General features: G+C 46.1%; 2 protein-coding genes across 3 annotated transcripts in view; both read left to right on the top strand.

The window, feature by feature from the left end:
* MRPS12 (mitochondrial ribosomal protein S12) overlaps window positions 1–23,395 on the top strand; it is a 793,384-nt gene that overhangs the window by 238,141 nt on the left and 531,848 nt on the right. The window lies entirely within an intron of this gene.
* Window positions 1–23,395, top strand: part of LOC147692678 (F-box only protein 2-like) — a 104,525-nt gene that overhangs the window by 64,392 nt on the left and 16,738 nt on the right. For both annotated transcript variants that reach the window (XM_086936818.1, XM_086936819.1), the window contains exon 5: window positions 22,187–22,325. In XM_086936818.1, the coding sequence (XP_086792944.1) occupies window positions 22,187–22,325 (139 nt within the window). The remainder of the gene's footprint in view (window positions 1–22,186; window positions 22,326–23,395) is intronic.

Below are 23,395 nucleotides of genomic sequence, written 5' to 3'. Positions count from 1 at the left end.
CCAGCGTGGTTTCTTATCGCAGGTGGACGTGGATGGCCACAACTGCTCGTGTTGTCAAATCATCCATTCGCGTTGAGGAGGCTGCCGCTCGAGTAGAAAATCTACTTGAGCCGCAGAAAGAAGCAGCGCCCTCTTCTTCTGCACACAGTGCAGGTCGCACTGACATTCCTGTCCGGGATAAACACCCAGCGCTAAAAATCAGTGTGAACTGCATGACCTAACATTCCGCCGCTTGCGGAAATCCGCCTAGGCCTAGCAATTACTAAATGATTGATTGATGTGTAAACTCCTCCCCAGAGTGTATCTAAAGTTTTTTTTTGTCAGAGACTTCCTGGAACACGTCATAGTATTTTGCTATACACTATGACTGCTTCTTCTATAGTACTTGTCCCAGCTTTCGACTACATGAACTATTTGACTCACTGTGAACTGATTGCATGTGATGTGGGACAGCTGTAGTGGGGGTTGGACTTCCAGGATTTAGGAATACCTCAAATAGGTTAACCCAGAGGAAAGTGTGTTTCTGCACCAATTCCCACATGTTATTTCTCATTACCTGTTTTCAGCTGTAGATTTTACCCTCTTACCTGGTGAATTGTCCTGGTGAAAATAAACCGAAGCTGAACTTTTCCAGCAACAGTTGCAAATCCGTTACTGGCCAAATTGGGAATCTGTGGTGCCCCTGTGAGAGGGCCCTGCTTATTGAACTATAATCAAATGGTGCACCACGGTCATGGGTCATACCAGTATGTACAGAACTAAATGGCACCACCCTTTTTAGGTCTTGTGGGTGTGGCAGGGCAGAGCCCTGCTACACCTCTGCGAGAGATCTTGTAAATACAAGATTTGTAAAAGGGTTACTAAGCCCCGCCCCTCTTTCCCATTGGGTAGCGTCAGCGTTTATGGTAAACGCTGGCTTCCCAATGGAAAGGATGGTTTTTGGGTGCCACCCTGTCCTTTTTTCGGACAGCCCCTCCGGACACCATGGCCTGGTTTGCGGCTGTTGTGAAGACTTTTCTTATCTGATTGTTTATTTTAATAAGCAGATAAGAAAATTCTTCAGTACAGCCCTGAAGTAGGTATGGAGCGGAAAGGCACACGGGGTCACGGGGAGGCCATGGGATTCCTGGCAGACTCTGGGTGCTTGTTATTAACATTGGCACTGCTACCGTGTCTGGTGCACAGAGGTGGTCTCTGCTGGTGGCCTTGCATACAGGGGCCACTAATGGAATCTGGTCTGTGGTCACTATTGCAGCACTCACCTTAGTGGCCTGGGCTCAGTTACATAGGCCCTCAGAAGCCCCTGTTGCAGAGAAGGCTGGAGACCCCGGGCCTACTCTGTAAACCAAAGCAGCTGTCTCCTGATGGGTAAACGAGTGTAAAGTCTGTTGCGTAATATTAGTTGTTGGGCACCCCTTAAACTCCACATTGTGGAGCGCATAGACTCTCCGCAGAGAGTGCTGTGCGCTACATATCTCGTAGTTGCCCATATTTTCCTAAATATTAAGAGCATCCGAATGCCTGGCTGTTCTAATCTGTTGTCAGTTTCTGTGTTTGGGAAGAGCCCAGATGCATCTTCGGGAGTGAGTTGCTGCTCTATCCTTTAAGTGGAAATAACATAACCTAACATGGTCTGTGGTCAGTCCGTAGGAGAGAAGCCAGACAGACAAGCACAGCTCAGAATGCTGCTTCAGAATCACCCCCGCCGGGTTGGATGGGGTCACGCCAGGCACGCAACGCCCATTGGATTCAAAGGGCTTCAGCCACCCCCCCTCGTGTGGCAGCCCAGGATGAGACAGCTTCCTGGGCACACACACACACACAGAGAGTACTTCACAGGTCTTTTAAAGACCTTTTGCTTGTTAATGAGGCTTTGATGCCCCCCCACCTCGCTTAGAGCCCCTGCAGACCATCTATGCCTTTTGCTTGAAGCATCAGCCCCACCCACGAAATTTTTTCTTAGCCACCCCCCTCCTGAAATTTGACTCTAGTTGCGCCTCTGAGTCACGCACACTGTCCGGAGGGAGGAGGGGTTAGAAACAGCACTGCATTGGGCAGGAAGCAGTGATTCTGTGACGTAGATGTCTACCTGCTAACTGCGGGGCTCCCTCTGCCGTCCCAAGGCCAATCTCTGGCGTATTTATATATTTATACGTTTTTATATAGCGCAGACTTTACCCAAAGGTGTCAAAGCGCTTCACAATAGGAACAGAACTGATACATGGGAACAATTACAAGTGAACAAATTACAAAAGCAAACGTTACATTACAGGATGCAAAAGTGACAATCGTGAGCAAACAAAATACAAGAGGTCGCAACCAGTGCATTACAGGAGGAAAAAGTGACATGTGTGCAGGTTACAAAAGAGTACAAAGTACAAGTAAAGGTATAATACTGCAATAAATGGAGGACACTCAAACACAAGAACAACCGTTACGTAGGCAATAGTGGCACTTGTGCAAGTATTGAGAGCAAACAAAATGTAAGAGGTAGAAAATAATGTTACAAGAGAAAAGTGACGTGTGCATGTTACAAAAGAGTACCAAACACAGGTAAAAGGGTAATACTGCAATAAATGGCAGACTCTCAAACCTCAAGAACACACTGGGAAGGCACTTCCATGGTCATGGAGAATAGAATTTTTCTATAATAAAAGGTCTTTCTTCAGATAATAGATAGGGCATGAATTAAATTTGGAAGTGTCTTTAAAGGAGGGTTACTTTGAGGTCAGTTTTGAAGGCCTGGGAGGAGGAGGAGGACCGGAGCTGAGGCGAAAGTGAGTTCCAGATTCTCACTGCGTTGCCTGAAAAGGATTGGGCCATCGATCTTTCCTTATTGAAAGTGGGAGGTTCAAGCAGTAGATTTTCCGCATTTCGTGATGGTCTAGAGCCTCCAGAGAGTTTCAGTTTATTCGCCAAGTAGCTAGGAGAGGAGGAGTGCAAGGCTTTGTTGGTGATGCAGGCAGTCTTGTAGATAGATCTTGCCTCGATGGGAAGCCAGTGGAGGGTGGCTAACATGGGTGTGATGTGGTCGCTTCTTTTGGCCCCATAAATGAAACGAGCTGCTGAATGGAGAACAGACTTAAGGGGGGACAGGTGGGATTTGGGGAGGCCAGTAAGAAGAGAATTGCAGTAGTCCAGTCTGGAGAGGACCAGCGATTGGACCAGGGTTTTAAGGTCATGCTCCGGGTAGACGCGACAAATCCCCAAAGAATGTTTTAACAAAAAAGGGGTGACCCTGTGTCCCTCAGAACCTGGGTATATATGATTAACAAACAATTGGTTCTGTTGGGTGACAAATAAATTGCTTTAAGTAAGGCTGAAACAGCTCAAGAGACAAAAAACAAAAAACCTCTCTGAAGCAAAGTTGTTTTATATAAATTAAAAAACAAGGAAAAAACATACATTGGAATTACTTCATTCCACTAAATTCATGATAGATATTTCAAATTCGTGAATAGTGACTGTGGTGATTAAAGTGACTAGTGCAAAGCATATAGTGACACTTATATACAGAATATATATACAATAAAATCACAAGGGGGAAGGAGGGGGCAGGACAAAACGAATTGTTCTTTGTCGTTATGTGGCCAGTATTATAAACATGAATGTTCCAAGGAAAGCAAATGGTTGATGTCCACGTTCCTGGAATTAGCTTGGCCAGAAAAGAGCGTCGACGTTTCGACCCTGTTTGCGCCCCAGTTGGTGGTCGCGGCGGGTCTTTATCAAGACAAGGGGGAGGGGCTGGAAGAGAAAAGGGGGGGGGAAGTTGTCAGAGAGGCGTTTAGCAAATCGCGTCAAGTAATGACGGAGGTCGCTCATGGTTACTTACAAGGGGATGGTCAAATGATGATTTTATCCAAAAAGTAGCCCGTCGGTCAACCTAAATGAAAAACAGGCTATTAGGACCAAGTGGTGTGAGTCCACATATCATCAACACAGTGGTCATGGACCGGTGTTTGGATTGCTCAGCATTATGGTAATTGTTTAAAATGCCACATTAAACGGTGCGGTGGACTTATTTAAATAATTAAGCCGGTGCGTGACCAATAAGTAACATCACCAAGTGAACTAAGTCTAGATCAGCGAAGAGGATTTATAGTGACAGAATGGTGTCTCAGTTGTAGAGTACACCAGTACCAGGTGAGCTATGCCCTGATTAGTGAGGGAGTGGGAAGCTTCAATGAGCGTCCGATCTAAGGTGCCAAGACCGTGTCCCAGTTTGTAGTCCAACCAGCTAGCAGGGAATAGAAAATGAAGTTCCTTACCCTCGATGTGGTGTTAGTTCACACGGAAAAACAGCGGTCCCGATATGGCAGCCAAAACCAAGCTGTCCGAGGAAAACGCTCGACACAGCGGCTGCAGACCGGGTTGTTAAATGCACTCGTAACTAGGCAACTTCTGCCAGAAATGAGGCAAGTGGCGGCTTAACCAATCAAATTGGAGGCGTGTACCGGAGACAGCGTTAGACCGGTCTCCTCGAGGACGTTCGGTACGTCTGTTGCTAGGTAATGAGCTCAACAGAGCTAAGCCCAATCCGAGGGGAGAGCGTTACTTTAGACGTCAGATGTAAATTACAAGGATCTGTCTGGCAATTGAGCTAAACAGACACGGGGTGTGTTGATAAACACTCTCGGAAAATCCGACCTGTGGTATCGATTAAACAATGTCTGTGTTTATATACAACAATACTAAACACACATTTAAGTATTATCATCTGTGGGATAAAAAGAAGAAAACCGGAGGGGTAACAAGTCATTATTACAAGCCCAGTATCATAACCATATTTATACATTGCGTAAACCCTACACATTATGATTACTGAGGACTGTCTGGTAGTTGGGCTACATTGATGAATACTACAGGGAATCAAACCTGTGGTGTACATTACGTGTTGTCTGTGTTTATACAGAACTGACCCACATTATCAACTTGCCATCCGGCAGAAACACATAGGGATAAAGGTCATTGTTAAAAACAGTACCATACACATATTTACAAATTGCGTGAACCCTGCGCATTATGATTAGGTGGCCAATTTCATGTGTTAACCTCTGAGAGACCAAATGTCAAATCCGGAAATGATAGATAAACAGAAGCATGTTATAATAAAGACATCTGTTTTGAAATCTCCTCATGCTCATTTAATCCCTTGCTTACAGAGTTCAGAATATGAATCCACTTGCACTCTTTTCTGCTCAGTGTAGTGGACAAGGAACCACCTCTTGGGTTAGCATCGATCTTCTCTAGAATGCGCCATCGCAGATTTGCCGGATCATGATTTTGCGTAAGAAAATGGTCAACCATTGGTGCACCCTGCACCTTGCAGCGAATTCTGCTCATGTGTTGCAATATGCGGGATTTTACTTTTTGTGTCGTCTGTCCCACATATGGTTTGTTGCATTGACATAAGATGATATAAATGACATTGGCAGTGTTGCAGTTTGTCAAGGTAGGCAGAGTGTATGTCTTGTTGTTGAAGGCAAGAGATGGCCCATCAATGCACATAGGGCATGCTTTACAGGTTCCGCACCTGAAGTGTCCTTTTATAGGTGGTAGACCTAGGTGGTCTCTTAGAGTTAATGGTTTCGGTGGTTCCAAAAAGGCTCTGACCACATTGTCCTTTATGTTCCTTCCTCTCTTGAATGCAAAGAGGGGAATTTTGTCAGTATTCAGTTCTGATGCCACCAAATTCCAATATTTCTTAATGTTTTTTTTCACCACATTGCTCCTTGAGTTGAAGGTGGTTACACAGACTAGGCCAACGGAATCTAAGTTTTTTTCTTTTGGGACCATTAGTTCTTCTCTCGGGCAGTACCAGGCTCTTTTCTTAGCCCGTTTCAAGAGTCCTAATGGATAGCCTCGTTCACGTAGGCATTTAGTGAGAGTTTCACATTCTTCAAAGAAGGCTGTTTTCTTGGTACAGTTTCGTCTAATCCGAAGATACTGGCCAAATGGCAAGTTGTCCCGTAGGTTCCGTGGGTGATTGGAGTCATATTTCAGCAGGGTGTTTCTATCCATGGGCTTCCTACAGAGATCACAGATTATAACGCCATCTTCTGATTTGAAAAGAAGGTCCAAGAATGCAATACTCCTTCTGTCGTGGCTTATGGTGAACTGTATGTCTTTGCACCTTGCATTGAGCCAGAGGAAGAAGTCCTTTAATGAGGCTTCTGAGCCAGTCCAAATCATAATCACATCGTCGATATAACGTTTCCATATCGATATATGGTTGATGAATGGATTATCTTCTGTGTATAGGTGACGTTCTTCGTACTCGTCCATGTATAAATTCGCCAAACTGGGAGCATAGGTCGCTCCCATGGCTACCCCTTTACACTGTAGGTAGAATTGTCTCTGGAAGATAAAATAGTTGCGCTTCATGGCGATCTCCAGGAGGTCAATCAGGAAAGAGGTAGGAATCCAATGTGGTGCCGGCCGGTTCTCCAGTGAGTCTCGGATGACCCTGATTGCATCATCCTGGGGTATCGATGTATACAAAGAGGCCACATCTAGTGTCACCATAAATTGTGTAGCTTCATCATATGGTTGACCCTCTAGGAGTTGGATGATGTGCATTGAGTCCCTCACATAAGATTTTGTTTCGGATACTAAAGGTTGTAGAAAATGGTCGATAAACTGATTTGCCGGCTCCAAGACAGATCCGCAGCCCGATATTATCGGTCTTCCAGGTGGATTCTCTAGCCCCTTGTGCACCTTCGGTAGCGTGTAGATTGTCGGAATTCGCGGCTCCTTTTTAATCAAGAAGTCTCTTTCCGGAGTACTCAGGAAGCCTTTGGTAACTCCATCCTCTACCAAGGTCTCAATCATTGTTCTTATGCACGTGGTTGGATCCTTGGGTATCGGCTGGTAGCTCTCTTTTACAGCCAGTTGACGATTGATTTCCGCCGCATAGTCCTCCGCACACCGTCTACCTTTACCCCCGGTTCCTATTGTATGAGCCAACGGATACTGGCATTTGAACAAATTGTAATGCAAGAAGTGAGGACTATGCGGCGGGAATCAATCGTCAACTGGCCGCATAGTCCTCCGTATTTTGTAGGACCACTGCTCCACCTTTATCTGCTGCTTTAACAATAATCGAGGTATTATTGCTGAGATCTTTTAGTGCAAGGGCCTCATCCTTCGTGATGTTATATCTGATGTAATGTCTCTCTTCCATACTCATCATCACTTCTTGCATTACAATTTGTTCAAATGCCAGTATCCGTTGGCTCATACAATAGGAACCGGGGGTAAAGGTAGACGGTGTACGGAGGACTATGCGGCGGAAATCAATCGTCAACTGGCTGTAAAAGAGAGCTACCAGCCGATACCCAAGGATCCAACCACGTGCATAAGAACAATGATTGAGACCTTGGTAGAGGATGGAGTTACCAAAGGCTTCCTGAGTACTCCGGAAAGAGACTTCTTGATTAAAAAGGAGCCGCGAATTCCGACAATCTACACGCTACCGAAGGTGCACAAGGGGCTAGAGAATCCACCTGGAAGACCGATAATATCGGGCTGCGGATCTGTCTTGGAGCCGGCAAATCAGTTTATCGACCATTTTCTACAACCTTTAGTATCCGAAACAAAATCTTATGTGAGGGACTCAATGCACATCATCCAACTCCTAGAGGGTCAACCATATGATGAAGCTACACAATTTATGGTGACACTAGATGTGGCCTCTTTGTATACATCGATACCCCAGGATGATGCAATCAGGGTCATCCGAGACTCACTGGAGAACCGGCCGGCACCACATTGGATTCCTACCTCTTTCCTGATTGACCTCCTGGAGATCGCCATGAAGCGCAACTATTTTATCTTCCAGAGACAATTCTACCTACAGTGTAAAGGGGTAGCCATGGGAGCGACCTATGCTCCCAGTTTGGCGAATTTATACATGGACGAGTACGAAGAACGTCACCTATACACAGAAGATAATCCATTCATCAACCATATATCGATATGGAAACGTTATATCGACGATGTGATTATGATTTGGACTGGCTCAGAAGCCTCATTAAAGGACTTCTTCCTCTGGCTCAATGCAAGGTGCAAAGACATACAGTTCACCATAAGCCACGACAGAAGGAGTATTGCATTCTTGGACCTTCTTTTCAAATCAGAAGATGGCGTTATAATCTGTGATCTCTATAGGAAGCCCATGGATAGAAACACCCTGCTGAAATATGACTCCAATCACCCACGGAACCTACGGGACAACTTGCCATTTGGCCAGTATCTTCGGATTAGACGAAACTGTACCAAGAAAACAGCCTTCTTTGAAGAATGTGAAACTCTCACTAAACGCCTACGTGAACGAGGCTATCCATTAGGACTCTTGAAACGGGCTAAGAAAAGAGCCTGGTACTGCCCGAGAGAAGAACTAATGGTCCCAAAAGAAAAAAACTTAGATTCCGTTGGCCTAGTCTGTGTAACCACCTTCAACTCAAGGAGCAATGTGGTGAAAAAAACCATTAAGAAATATTGGAATTTGGTGGCATCAGAACTGAATACTGACAAAATTCCCCTCTTTGCATTCAAGAGAGGAAGGAACATAAAGGACAATGTGGTCAGAGCCTTTTTGGAACCACCGAAACCATTAACTCTAAGAGACCACCTAGGTCTACCACCTATAAAAGGACACTTCAGGTGCGGAACCTGTAAAGCATGCCCTATGTGCATTGATGGGCCATCTCTTGCCTTCAACAACAAGACATACACTCTGCCTACCTTGACAAACTGCAACACTGCCAATGTCATTTATATCATCTTATGTCAATGCAACAAACCATATGTGGGACAGACGACACAAAAAGTAAAATCCCGCATATTGCAACACATGAGCAGAATTCGCTGCAAGGTGCAGGGTGCACCAATGGTTGACCATTTTCTTACGCAAAATCATGATCCGGCAAATCTGCGATGGCGCATTCTAGAGAAGATCGATGCTAACCCAAGAGGTGGTTCCTTGTCCACTACACTGAGCAGAAAAGAGTGCAAGTGGATTCATATTCTGAACTCTGTGAGCAAGGGATTAAATGAGCATGAGGAGATTTCAAAACAGATGTCTTTATTATAACATGCTTCTGTTTATCTATCATTTCCGGATTTGACATTTGGTCTCTCAGAGGTTAACACATGAAATTGGCCACCTAATCATAATGCGCAGGGTTCACGCAATTTGTAAATATGTGTATGGTACTGTTTTTAACAATGACCTTTATCCCTATGTGTTTCTGCCGGATGGCAAGTTGATAATGTGGGTCAGTTCTGTATAAACACAGACAACACGTAATGTACACCACAGGTTTGATTCCCTGTAGTATTCATCAATGTAGCCCAACTACCAGACAGTCCTCAGTAATCATAATGTGTAGGGTTTACGCAATGTATAAATATGGTTATGATACTGGGCTTGTAATAATGACTTGTTACCCCTCCGGTTTTCTTCTTTTTATCCCACAGATGATAATACTTAAATGTGTGTTTAGTATTGTTGTATATAAACACAGACATTGTTTAATCGATACCACAGGTCGGATTTTCCGAGAGTGTTTATCAACACACCCCGTGTCTGTTAGCTCAATTGCCAGACAGATCCTTGTAATTTACATCTGACGTCTAAAGTAACGCTCTCCCCTCGGATTGGGCTTAGCTCTGTTGAGCTCATTACTTAGCAACAGACGTACCGAACGTCCTCGAGGAGACCGGTCTAACGCTGTCTCCGCACACGCCTCCAATTTGATTGGTTAAGCCGCCACTTGCCTCATTTCCGGCAGAAGTTGCCTAGTTACGAGTGCATTTAACAACCCGGTCTGCAGCCGCTGTGTCGAGCGTTTTCCTCGGACAGCTTGGTTTTGGCTGCCATATCGGGACCGCTGTTTTTCCGTGTGAACTAACACCACATCGAGGGTAAGGAACTTCATTTTCTATTCCCTGCTAGCTGGTTGGACTACTAACTGGGACACGGTCTTGGCACCTTAGATCGGACGCTCATTGAAGCTTCCCACTCCCTCACTATCCAGGGCATAGCTCACCTGGTACTGGTGTACTCTACAACTGAGACACCATTCTGTCACTATAAATCCTCTTCGCTGATCTAGACTTAGTTCACTTGGTGATGTTACTTATTGGTCACGCACCGGCTTAATTATTTAAATAAGTCCACCGCACCGTTTAATGTGGCATTTTAAACAATTACCATAATGCTGAGCAATCCAAACACCGGCCCATGACCACTGTGTTGATGATATGTGGACTCACACCACTTGGTCCTAATAGCCTGTTTTTCATTTAGGTTGACCGACGGGCTACTCTTTGGATAAAATCATCATTTGACCATCCCCTTGTAAGTAACCATGAGCGACCTCCGTCATTACTTGACGCAATTTGCTAAACGCCTCTCTGACAACTTCCCCCCCCCCCCCTTTTCTCTTCCAGCCCCTCCCCCTTGTCTTGATAAAGACCCGCCGCGACCACCAACTGGGGCGCAAACAGGGTCGAAACGTCGACGCTCTTTTCTGGCCAAGCTAATTCCAGGAACGTGGACATCAACCATTTGCTTTCCTTGGAACATTCATGTTTATAATACTGGCCACATAACGACAAAGAACAATTCGTTTTGTCCTGCCCCCTCCTTCCCCCTTGTGATTTTATTGTATATATATTCTGTATATAAGTGTCACTATATGCTTTGCACTAGTCACTTTAATCACCACAGTCACTATTCACGAATTTGAAATATCTATCATGAATTTAGTGGAATGAAGTAATTCCAATGTATGTTTTTTCCTTGTTTTTTAATTTATATAAAACAACTTTGCTTCAGAGAGGTTTTTTGTTTTTTGTCTCTTGAGCTGTTTCAGCCTTACTTAAAGCAATTTATTTGTCACCCAACAGAACCAATTGTTTGTTAATCATAAATCCCCAAAGAAGGCGCAGTTGGCATTGCGCAGACTTTGCAATTGAATTAATGTGGGAGAGTAGATTGAGTTTTGTGTCGAGTATGACACCAAGGGATTTTGCGCTGTCGACAATGATGGGTTTATTGTTCAGTAGATTCATCTGGTCCATCCATGATTGAACCGGGGGAGGAGAAAGTGAGGAGAGTAGGAGGAATTCAGTTTTGGAGGGATTCAGAATCAGTTGATGTGTTGACATCCAGTTTTGAATGGAGTCCAGAGAAGAGCTTAGGACGGAGAGATCGTGAGTGGAGGCAACCTTGAGGTAGATTTGAGTGTTGTCTGCGTAGAGATGATAGTGGACCCCGGATTTACTTAGGAGGTTTCCCAGTGGTTCCAAATAGAGATTGAACAATGTGGGTGCAAGTATAGAGACTTGAGGAACACTTTGACCCACCGCCAAAGGAGATGAAAGACTGTCCGCTAATTTGATCATTTGGGATCTATCAGAGAGGAAGGAAGCAAACCATTTAAGCACAGTGCCCTCCATGCCCATTCTCTGTTGAAGAGTGTTGAGGAGGGTGTTGTGATTCACAGTGTCAAAGGCTGCAGAAAGGTCAAGGAGAATTAGAAGACAAGACCCCCCCGAATCGAGTATCCGGCGCGCGTCATCAATCACTTGCAGCAGGGCCGTTTCAGTGCTGCAGTTTTGGATGAAGCCAGACTGAAAATTGTCAAGAAGATCATTGTCCTTGATATGACGAGAGACTTGTTTCAAGTCAAGTCAAGTCAAAAAATTTGTATAGCGCACTACATACCCAGAGGGTTTCAAGGCGCTAAGGAAGGGGAGGGGGATTATTTGTCAAATATCCACGTTTTAAGCTGCTTTCTGAACGCTAGGTGGTTCTGGGTGAGGCGAAGGTAAGCGGGGAGTGAGTTCCATGTTTGAGCAGCCAGGTATGAAAAGGATCTGCCTCCCATGGTGGTCTTGTGGATGCGAGGTACAGTGGTGAGGGCTTGGCTGGAAGAGCGTAGTTGGCGGGAGGGGGTGTAGAAGGACAGTCGAGAGTTGAGGCAATCTGGTCCGATGTCGTAGAGTGATTTGTGTGCGTGGGTAAGCAGTCGGAAAGTGATTCTCTTATTGACGGGTAGCCAGTGGAGGTCTTTAAGGTGACCAGAGATGTGTTCGTTGCGTGGGATGTCTAATATGAGCCTGGCTGAGGCGTTTTGGATTCGTTGGAGTTTCTTTTGGAGTTTAGCGGTGGTGCCTGCGTAGAGGGTGTTTCCGTAGTCCAGTCGGCTCGTGACCAGAGCGTGGGTGACTGTTTTCCTTGTTTCGGTGGGGATCCAGCGAAAAGTTTTTCTGAGCATGCGAAGAATGTTGAAGCAGGAAGAGGATACGGCGCAACACATCTTTCTGTGATCTTCGCAAGAAAGGGTAGATGGTGATGGGGCGGAATTTGTTGAGGTCATTTGCATCAGCAGTGGGTTTTTTAAGCAGAGGGGTGGCCTGCCCATTTTTGAAGGGAACAGGAGGGAGCCTTGACAGAGGGAGAGGTTGACCAGAGTGGTCCAATAAGGAAGAGAAGGAGTATAGAAGTCAATGGCAATGGCACTAGGGATGGGGTCAAGAGAATGGTTGGAGGGCTTTGTTTCAAGGATGCACTTGAGGAGGACATCTTCAGAGATGGGGTTGAAGTTCTGCCAAATGGCTAGTGATTTGCGCTCCTCTGGAGGGGTAGGATGAGCGACCTGATCCACAAGTGATTTCACTTTTTCGTCAAAGAATACAGCGAAATCTGCTGCTTTCTTTGTAGAATCCTCCAACTTGAAGGTTGGGGGAGAGCAGTTAGTATTCTTGATGAGATCAAATAGTTTTTTGGGTCTATTTTTGGCTGAGTCAAGGAGGGTTCTGAAGTGTGATGCTTTCCCAAGGAAGATGTGCTTGTGGTACTTGGATCTTGCTGAACGAAGCGTGGCCAAATTATCGGTGGAGGGCGCTTGCCTCCATTGTTTCTCCAGGAGTCTTAGGTGCCTCCTTTCTTCATAGAGGGATTTGTTGAACCAAGGTGCTGAGGGAATGGGCCTTTTCTTTTTGCTTTGGAGAGGAGCGACGTTATTGATTTCGACTGCAAGGACTGAGAGGCTTTGGAAGGTGAGATCGTCAACATCTAGGTTCGGGTCTAGCCTTGGAAGTCACAGCAAAGCTGATTCACAGAGGGAAACAGTGTCAATATTTCTAGTGTCCCAGAACCAGGAGGTAGCCCTCTTAGGTTGGCCCAGAGTTATAGAGTGTGCTAGGTGAAGAGAGAATGGGATGAGGAGGTGGTCAGACCAGTCTACCTGAATAGGGGTAGCGATAGAAAGCATGCCTGCTTTAGAAATAACAAGGTCCAGGATTGAGCCCCTAGAGTGTGTTGATTCTGTGCAGTGTTGGATAAGATCATTTGTAGAGAGGAAGGTGGCCAGCAAGTTCGCGGAAGAGTCTTGCATAGAGCCCCAGTGGAGATTGAGGTCACCCACGAAGGTCTGATTGTCACTTTGCGAGTATTGGTCGCTGATGAAGTCAGTGAGTTCCTCCATAAACGAAGGGCCGCTGCCAGGTGGGTGGTAAATGACATGGAATCTGAGGGGTGAGCGGTGGTATAGTTGAAGCTCAAGAGATAGACATTCAAAAGTGCGGAAGCCGCTGATGGGAGAAGCCTTAAGTTTAAGGTAGTTTCTAAAGATGACTGCAACACCTCCCCCGACTTTGATAGGTCTGTCATTCCTAAAAATAGAATAGCCTGTGGGTAATAGGAGATCAGACATAGAGTGAGAGGTATCATTGAACCAGGTCTCTGTTAGGAATAACAAGTCAATATTGTGAAGGGTGATGGTATCAGAGATTTTGAGTTTGTGTTTTATTGCAGATCTGCAGTTGTGGAGCAAACAGCGCAGCTCTGTCGAGATTGTTTTGGTAACGGGGGCACTTGGGCTAAGAAGGGTGATAGGGATATTGTACTTATACGGGGGTGCATGAGAGGGTTTAGGTGGATGCTTGGTTCTGACAGAAGAGATGGTCGGAATAGTGTAGATAGTTGGGTTACTCGGAGTTGCAAGTTGAAGAAGGGTGGCGTTCAAGGGCTTGTGTGAGTGAACGATGTTTGCAGACGACAGGTTATGCTTGGCTATGATGGGGTGAGGGGGCGAGGTGGATCTCGTGGGAAGGTGAGAGTTTTCCAGAGGAGTTGAGGTGAATGGGAAAATTGAAATCTTGGAGCTTAAAAGTAAAATGGAAGCTACAAGCTGGGAGATGGAGGTGATAAGAGAGTCTAGCTTATTTTCAAGAGAGAGTAGGGCAGAGCACGGAAGGTTGGGTGTCTCGATGGCAACAGGAGGGGGTGAAATTGGTGGTGGAAGGCAGGGAGAGGTGGGGGGACAGGAGGAGAGTTGGGGTATAGGGTTCATAGGTGGGGAAAGGTGGAGATTGAGAGCGGGGGTTGGAGTATCAGAGGTGAAGGGAGAGTTGTCTATGTTGGTGTTGCACGAAGGAAAGGAGTTAAGGACATGTTTAGGGGGAGATGGGTGCGGATCAAGGTGGTGGGGTAAAAGAAAAGGGAGAGGGGAGGACTGTGAGGTGTCATAGGAGTGTAGGATGTTTGGGAGGAAAAGAGGGGAGGTGGTTGGAGAGGTCCTGTTGGCTAGGAGAGGTGGCTGTGAGGGAACGGGCATCTGGCAGAGTGAGGGGGGTTGGGAGAAGGGGAAGTTGGTGAAAGGAAGGATTTTAAGGGGCGCTGCCAGACCCTCACTTTGCTTTCACATTCGGTAACAGACATCAGTTCCCCGAGGGAATGCGGTAACTTCTATTGCCAATGTCTGCGCTGTGCTCGGGCGGGGCTGCGAGCCGGAGCATGTTGGTGCACGGGGACGGGGGGGCGGTCTGTTTGTTTTACCATTGATGGCCCAGTCGGGGGGTGCTGAAGGCCACGTTTGGGGTCTTGTGTCCACAACAGCAGGTCCCACCGGAGGCTCTGTGTCCAGCTCTGGAACATTGTGTTTTGTTTTGGAGGTCACGTCTGAGTGACTGTCACCTGCCCCCTGTGTCCAGCCGTGGCCCACACCCTAGAAGGATGAAGGTTGATTGTAGAACCGCCACTGAGGAGGCGCTAAGGCGCTACAATGGGGAATTTGAAACCTGTGCGGTGCGATGCAAGGACGCAGGTCTAGCGGTGAAAGACAGAGGAAACATTTAAAAACCTCAGAGGAATTATTGCATAGAAGAGAGAAGGGGGTGTGACGGGGCATTTAAATACCTTAAGGCAGTGAATACATACAAAAGAGAAGGGAGGTGTGACGGGGCATGTAAATACCTTAAGGCAGTGAAAACATACAAAAGAGAAGAGAGGTGTGACGGGCATGTAAATACCTTAAGGCAGTGAATACATACAAAAGAGAAGAGAGGTGTGACGGGGTCTTTAAATACCTTAAGGCAGCGAATAAATACAAAAGAGACAGGACGTATGACGGGGCCTTTAAATACCTTAAGGGAGTGACTACATATAAAAGAGAAGGGAGGTGTGACGGGGCATTTAAATACCTCAGGGCTGTGAATACATACAAAAGAGAAGGGAGGTGTGACGGGGCATTTAAATACCTTAAGGCAGCGAATACATACAAAAGAGGGGGAGGTGTGACGGGGCATGTAAAATACCTTAAGGCAGTGAATACATACAAAAGAGAAGGGAGGTGTGACGGGGCATTTAAATACCTTAAGGCAGTGAATACATAAAAAAGAGAAGGGAGGAGTGACGGGCCTTTAAATACCTTAGGGCAGCGAATACATACAAAAGAGAAGGGAGGTGTGATGGGGCAGTTAAATACCTTAAGGCAGTGAATACATACAAAAGAGAAGGGAGGTGTGACGGGGCCTTTAAATACCTTAAGGCAGTGAATACATATAAAAGAGAAGGGAGGTGTGACGGGGCTCAAGAGATCAACCCAATGTGCATACTTTTAAAATACAATAACAATGCAGTTTCTGCTGTTTGGTGCCATGAGGCCCTGTGGGTGTGGTCATACTTTACAAAAGAATTTCCCATAACCTAGCAATGCCTAATACAACATAACATAGCATAACATAACAAAACAACAAATCCTAGCCTAACATAACTTAACAGCATAACTTAACAAAACATGTCTAACATAACATACCATTACATAACATAACAAAACATAGCCTAAAATAACATACCATTACATAACATAACAAAACATAGCCTAGCATTGCATACCATTGCATAGCATAACATAACATAACTTAACAAAACATAACAAAACATTGCCTAGCCTACCACAACACAACACAACATAACAAATCATAACATAGCATAACAAAACATAACATAACAAAACATAGCATAACATAGTATAACATAACATAGTATAACATAACACAGTATAACAAAACATAGTATAACATAACAAAACACAGCACAACACAACACAACCTAGCCTAACACAACATAACACACCCTAGCCTAACACAACATAGCCTAGCCTAACATATCATAACATAGCCTAGCTGAACATAGCATAACAAATCAGAGCATAGCATAACAAAACATTGCATAACACAATAAAACAAAACATAGCATAGCATAATATAGCGAAGCACAACAAAACATAGCATAGCATAACAAAACACAACAAAAAAGCATAGCATAGCAAAACACAACAACACATAGCTTAGCACAACAAAGCATAACATAGCATAACAAATCAGCATAGCATAACAAAACACAACAAAACAGAGCATAGCCTAGTGTAACACAACAAAACATATCATAGCATAAAAAAGTATAGCATAGCAAAACATAGCATAGCACAACAAAGCATAGCAAAACAAAGCATAACAAAACATAGCATAGCATAACAAAACATAGCATAGCATAAAAAAACAAAGCATAGCATAGCAAAACACAGCAAAGCATAGCATTACAAAACATAGCATAGCGTGGGAACACCCACTGCAACACCCTTGGAACGCCCCTTTCATGCAAAGTGCTGCGTATTAAAGGGCCATATTTAGAAGGACAGGAAAAGTCACACAGGGTGGCTTTTCCTGTCCTTGTAAATATGGGACAGTGTATTGCGCTGCCAGTGTGTCACAAAAAGTGACGTTCTGGCAGCGCAAGGGGTTTGTAAATCTGCCCCTGAGATGGCTTTAGAATTTCTCAGAGATGAATTTGCAAGTGAAGGGGTACCCAAGTTTTTACTCACTGACAATGGGGTGCAGTTCACCTTACAAGAAATGTAGGAGTTTTACAGAGATTTTGGGGTCACCCATCATAGGGCAGCTCTATATGCGCCTCAGGCCAGTGGTCTTGCGGAACGCTTCAATAGATTGGTAAAAGCTTGTGTGTAGAGAGCCATAGAAACAAAAACTCCCCTTAAGGAAATACTCAGAGACAAGTGGTGGGCGCATCGCACTATCCTTTATTGTGTAACACAAAGATCGCCTTTTGAGTTCTTGAGGGGTAGAGTAGCCATGTCCAAATTGACTCCTGAATGTCTGCAAATGAAAAGGACTATCAATTTGGACAAAGAGGAGGTGGATGCTAGAATCAGGTTGTATCAGCTGAAGTATAAACGCAGATATGATATGAAGAAATCTGTGAAGAATAAAAAATGGTGTGAAGAAGAGTTGATTTTAGTGAAAAAGCCACTGTGGGAGAGGAAAGGAGTGACTGAATGTATGGGTACTTTTGTCATTAATTCCATTAGAAGGAATGTGGTGACAGTTCGCACTGAGAACAAGTGGAGCATGTCCTGATTTGTGAAGTACAGTGGCAACAAGTTGTTAAATAAGATAGAGGATGCAGTGCCACCAGTATCAAGGTTGCATGAGTATAGAATGAGTTTGTCTAATGATTCTCTCAGGAGGAATAATCCTATGAGAACCAGGAGTACTCCTGAACGCTTCAAGGATTATGTCATGAATTAGTGCTATTTTCAGGTATTTGGTAGCCCCTGGAATCAATTGTTCTTGTGTTGTGTTTCCATTATTCTTTTACCATTAAGTGGTTATTTAATGCTGCCTTATTGTGTGTGTAGCAATTTTCTCATTGTATATTTTTATCTTACATTGTTGGGTGAAGGGGATGTGTTGTAGTCACATGGAGGTGTTTGTTTCTTTAAGTCTGCTCAGCAGCTCGTGCCAGGAATAGTCACGGTTTCCACGGTGGGATGTTCTAAGGAAAACCAGTTGGAGACTGGGAGGCTGCGAATGGTAGTGGTGTCAATCTATACTACCATAATAAAGCAGAAACTTTCAGGCTTTGAGGCGGCTAAACTCAGGAACCACTGCGCCAATCTACACACCCGATACACCGTTGAAATCGGCAGGGTGTGTAAATGGTTATAGGCTACATAAATTAAAAAAATAAACGTTATTTAAAATTTTAGATTAAAAAAAAAGTAGTCCCTTAAAAGTAGCGCCGGCCGCGACGTGCGTGGTCACGTTAGGAACACGGGGAGGAGCGGCGTCCGAGGAGCGGCGGACATGGCGTGGGGGAGGAGCGGTGACGTCAGGAGCAGAGGACCGGCGGCGGAGGAGGAGCGGCGGCCATGGCGCAGGGGAGGAGCGGTGGTGCGAGTGGACAGGCGGGAGCAGCGCCGCCGGAGGTAAGGGCACTCATGTAGAGGCAGGCGGGGGTCGGGGCAGGAGGCGGTCGGGGCAGGCGGGGGACGGGACGGGCGGGCGGGCGGCGAAAAGACAAACGGTGCATTACAGGAGGAAAAGGAGGAAAAAGTGACGTGTAGCCAAAGGGGTTTTACATGGAGGAGCGCCGGCGGAGGTAAGGGGACCCATGTCGGGGCAGGCGGGGGTCAGGGCAGGCGGGGGTCGGGGCAGGCGGGGAACGGGCCGGCCGGGGGACGGGCTGTTGTAGTCATGCGGTCAGGCCACTCTGAAATATGCATAGTGGGAGAGTGGTTACTTTTTAAAGATTTGCCCTGCCTAGCAACGAAAGTGGGAGTTCGCTCCATAGAGATATGTTCGCTCCAGAGACATATGTTGTACACAAGTCCATTGAGAAGTGGTTCGGGTCGGGGAAGGCGGGGGACGGGCCGGGCGGGGGCCCGGCATAATGGACAATGTAGGGGCGGGTGGGGGTCGGGGAAGCTGCCTGTTGCTCCCGGACAAGGTCGGACGGGCTGCTATCTATACTACTATAATAAAGGAAGAACTTTCAGCCTTTGAGGCGGGTAAACTCGGGAACCACAGTGCCAATCCACACACCTGATACACCGTTGGAATCGTCAGGGTGTGTAAATGGTTATAGGCTATATAAATTTAAAAAAAACGTTATTTAAAAAATTTACAGTAAAAAAAAGTAGTCACTCCGAAGTAGCGCCGGCCGCAAAGTGCGTGCTCACGTCAGGAGCGCGGGGAGGAGCGGCGTCCAGGAGCGCGACGAGGAGCGGCGGACATGGCGCGGGGAGGAGCGGTGACGTGAGGAGTAGATGACAGGCCAGCGGCGGTGTGAGCAGCGGACAGGCTGGAGGAGCGGCGGCTGAGGTAAGGGAGCGGCGGACATGGTGCGGGGGAAGAGCGGTGACGTGAGGAGCAGCGGACAGGCCAGCGGCGGTACAAACAGCAGACAGGCGGGAGGAGCGGCGGCTGAGGTAAGGGGACCCATGTCGGTGGCAGGCGGGTGTCGGGGCGGGGAGGGGCCGGGCGGGGGCCTGGGCTGCTGGACAATGTCGGGGCGGGCGGGGGTCGGGGAAGCCTGTTGCTCACACACAAGGTCGGGACGTGCTGCTAGTATCTCAATAGATCACTGTGTGTAGCTTCCTTATACATCCTGACTTGTAGCCCACTGTTAATAAGCTACATTACAACAAGTTCTTTTTAAAAAGTTGTTGGTTTCAATGTGAGACTGAAAGTAGGGTCTTTTTTCCTCTGATTGTGCCTGCGTTAAAGTCTCAGTCATGGATGCGACACACTAATTAAGGACACATACTCTAGAGGTGGTTCATGTATTAGAAGCAGGGTAAGATGCTTATAGGCCTCGCACATCCCCTACAACTGATGGTATTGCTGTTGCCAGCTCATTGACTCTGAGTCCTATGACCAGTTAGTCCTTCCATCGCCTGGGAGTTGACACCAATCATGAGAAGCCTGGAACACAGTAATTTTTGCATCTGTATTGTAAATGTAGTGTATTTTGTAAAGCACACAGCTGCCCCAACGCTGTATAACGCTGTGGAACCCTTCCTGGCTCTCCCTGTGAGAGGCCCCTCCTGGGCACCCCCAAGGTGAAGCCAGGCATCCCAGTGTTGTAGGGGCCGTTGTGGAGATTAAGCAAGCTATTGCCCAGAGTTGCAGCGTGGGACCCATGATTAGAGTAGGCGCCGAGGCGAGAATTATCGAGTCCACGGACATTGAGCCCAAGACCCTGCCGCGTCGGGACTTGAACCCTGGTCCCGGGCCTGATCTCTGCTTCAGAGTCTGCCGCTCTAACCAGTGAGCCACACTTCTCCACGTATTCCCTCTTGCTCGTGTGAGGTGTCTCCTTTATTTTGGGTACATTTCCTTGCACCTGTTGTTTACAGAGGTAGTGTGCTTACCCATAAACTGAGCTGTACCCCTTTGATTCCAAATTTAAATGGTACGCAGTAGAGGTTTCGCTTCCTCAGGGTAGATCGTGTCATGATGACTCGAAACTCCCTGATTGAGCTTCATGGTTTTGGGATCTGCCTGAAGTTCCTTCAAGGCTGCCTGCCTACCTCCTGAAACTGGGAAGGAGTATACCTGGCCCTGCAGGAGACGAGACTGTGCAAGAGGAGGTGTCCAGCATGTTCCTGACTTAAAAAGCACCCAGAGAAATCTAACTGGCACAAAAAAACGAAGCCAGGAGGGACCTGTGCTCTCTCTTTTCCTGTGTCAGTGAAATAAGAGTTTGTAAGAACAAGTACAACTGGGTAGCCTGGCAGTCTGTCCTGGGCTCTAAAGACAGGTGCTGCCACTACTGACATCAGGAAACAAAGCTGTGCTGCCATCAAAGCAGAAATGACAAAGGCACACCATGGGTTGAGTCAGGTCAGACGCCACAACTGCTTGGAATGAGTACCTGTCTGCATCCAGCTCCTAAGGCCACCACTTCTAAAGATCAGTGCTTCCAAGTAGGTCTGATCCACCTGCTGCATCCCTTGATCTCTATTGCGGGACAGGACTGTCACAACGGCCCGCAGAAGAAGAAGCAGCACCACAAGGAGGGAATGCATTCTTCCCCACCACACTACTAGGACTACCAGCAGGTAAATGCAGGGTATAGCCTACATCTAGGACAAGACACTAACATGGGAAGGAGATTATTTTACTAAGTAAAACCAAGTGATAAAAGATTTGAAATGAGATAAGAAGATAACTAATGAGAGTATTTAATACGATCTGCACCTGTGCCTAATCAGTGCCTCTGCTCTTAGTGCGTTGGGGACCCTAGTCAAGGGATCCAAATCATAGCAGGGATAAAGGACCAGAAAGGGGTTGAAGTAACTCACTGATTTAGGTTACAACAACTGTTTGGTATTTAGTTCTGCTGTGATCTTAAAGTAGTTTATTTTCCATAAAATATAAGTGTTGGGCTGGGCAATAAGTTCATGTGTCTGTTAGTTGACGGTTGAGTTCTGAACTCTTGTGCTCCTCAATACTTCCCTGAGAAGCAAGTGGTTGCTGACCTTCTTACCCTGAGGTTGAAGTGTGGAAAGGTTTGTACTTGTCTGAGTTTGCATGGCCATCATGGTACAGACCTCAGGACACCAGTGGCAAGTTACCTCAACCACCACAGTTGAGGCCTGGGTGGCCCCTATCTGTTCATAGGCCCCCCAAACAGAGTCTGAAAAGGAGGTAACAACTATGGGGCTACATGACTGATCACATCCTCACCACTGCATGCAGACCTGCTCTTCAAGCATACTTAAATGCCTACTGGTAGGGAGGAGGGCCAAGCCTGTTGATCAAGAATTATTCCTCTTTGCACACACAAATCTGTCTTCCCCAAGTACTGCCCTGGCCAGATTATATTTGATGATTTCTCCAAGTCACGTTGCTCGCCCAAACCTAACTACCCACAGACCTACTGTCTCAACCATCCATAGACTTTCTGCCTTTCAATTTGCTTCTCATCTTGGCTTTGCTACGTGCTACTTTTTCAGACAGTGATGGTATTTTAGTATACCTCTCACAAATTGTTTGTTACACACATTATTTGTTTTTCTCCATTAAGGTACGCTGGACGCACCGATTGTGGATGTGTGTATGAAATTTGGGTGCAGCTGATGGCCTCCGATGGAAAGACGGTAATAGCGAAATATAAAGAAGCACCGAACAGCATTCCACAATGGAGTGATGGAAAATATCACAAGGTACAGATGACCAAGGGGTCATGAGGGGGAGCCGTGGTCGTGGGTGTTACTAATTACCAGTAGTATGAAGTAATTGTATCACCTGTGACCTGATTCTCTTACAGGTTCCATTTCTAGTTACAGCTAATCAAGGAGGGGTCACTGCTGGGAGGAGAATCCAATAACAGCTGTCAGTAAGGCCAGATTAGCTGACTATGCAGTAGAGTGTTTAATATAATTATGACTCAATTCCTTCTAGTTAGCTTATATTTGTATGGCGATTACAATAGTTATTCCTAGTATTGTCAGCTAAGCTGTTTAGAGTTGGGATTATAAAGACTGTCAGTATTCCTTTAGAAGTTTATTTATGGGTGGACCCGAGTTACCAAGTAGAGTGATTTCTGGAGATGGGGGGGGGAATAATGGCTGTTTCAGAGATTACTTAAAGTGGGGGAAGAGGGAGTGGGAATGGCTGCAATAATTACACGTGGCATCACCAAGACTCTCGGTGTCACCAGCTAAGTTGTTTTTTAGAGGGGAACATCATTTACCACGCAGTTACAACCACGATCTGCTTTAACAATACAGACAGTATCCCGACTACGAAGCTATCACGCATTCCTTTACCACACAAGTCGTTACAGCGATTTGCTTTAGGGGGCGCGATGATGGAATGGTGTTGAATTTTAAGTCCAATGCCTTCCCTACTGTTGCATAGACTGGATTTGGAATAGTGATTTATAAGGCAAGTCGTGGTAAAGACTTGTGCGGTAAAGGAATGCATGGTAACGCCAGAGTCGGAGTAGAGACTGCACTGTAAATGCATGCGTGGTATATGTATGCAGGGCTCCATCATCCAATCTGTTTGGAGGGGCCACTCATAGTGCAATTTCATAAATGGGGTATCATTTTAATTAGGGGGCCATTAGGTAGAGGGGCTACTGCATCACAACTGCAGTGGTTGGGTTGTTTGCCTGTGGTCTATCCCTCTAAGGGTCCACAAACTGGGCCCTATACACGCCTTCCACACCTGACCCTAGCAGTACCAAGGGTGAAAATGTAAAGCTGTCTCACAGAGATAGTGGGGGTGG

This window comes from Lissotriton vulgaris, chromosome 9 (genome assembly GCF_964263255.1).
Source record: "Lissotriton vulgaris chromosome 9, aLisVul1.2, whole genome shotgun sequence".
NCBI classification, from domain to species: Eukaryota; Metazoa; Chordata; class Amphibia; order Caudata; family Salamandridae; genus Lissotriton; species Lissotriton vulgaris.
This window is presented reverse-complemented; position numbering and strand designations above follow the sequence as displayed.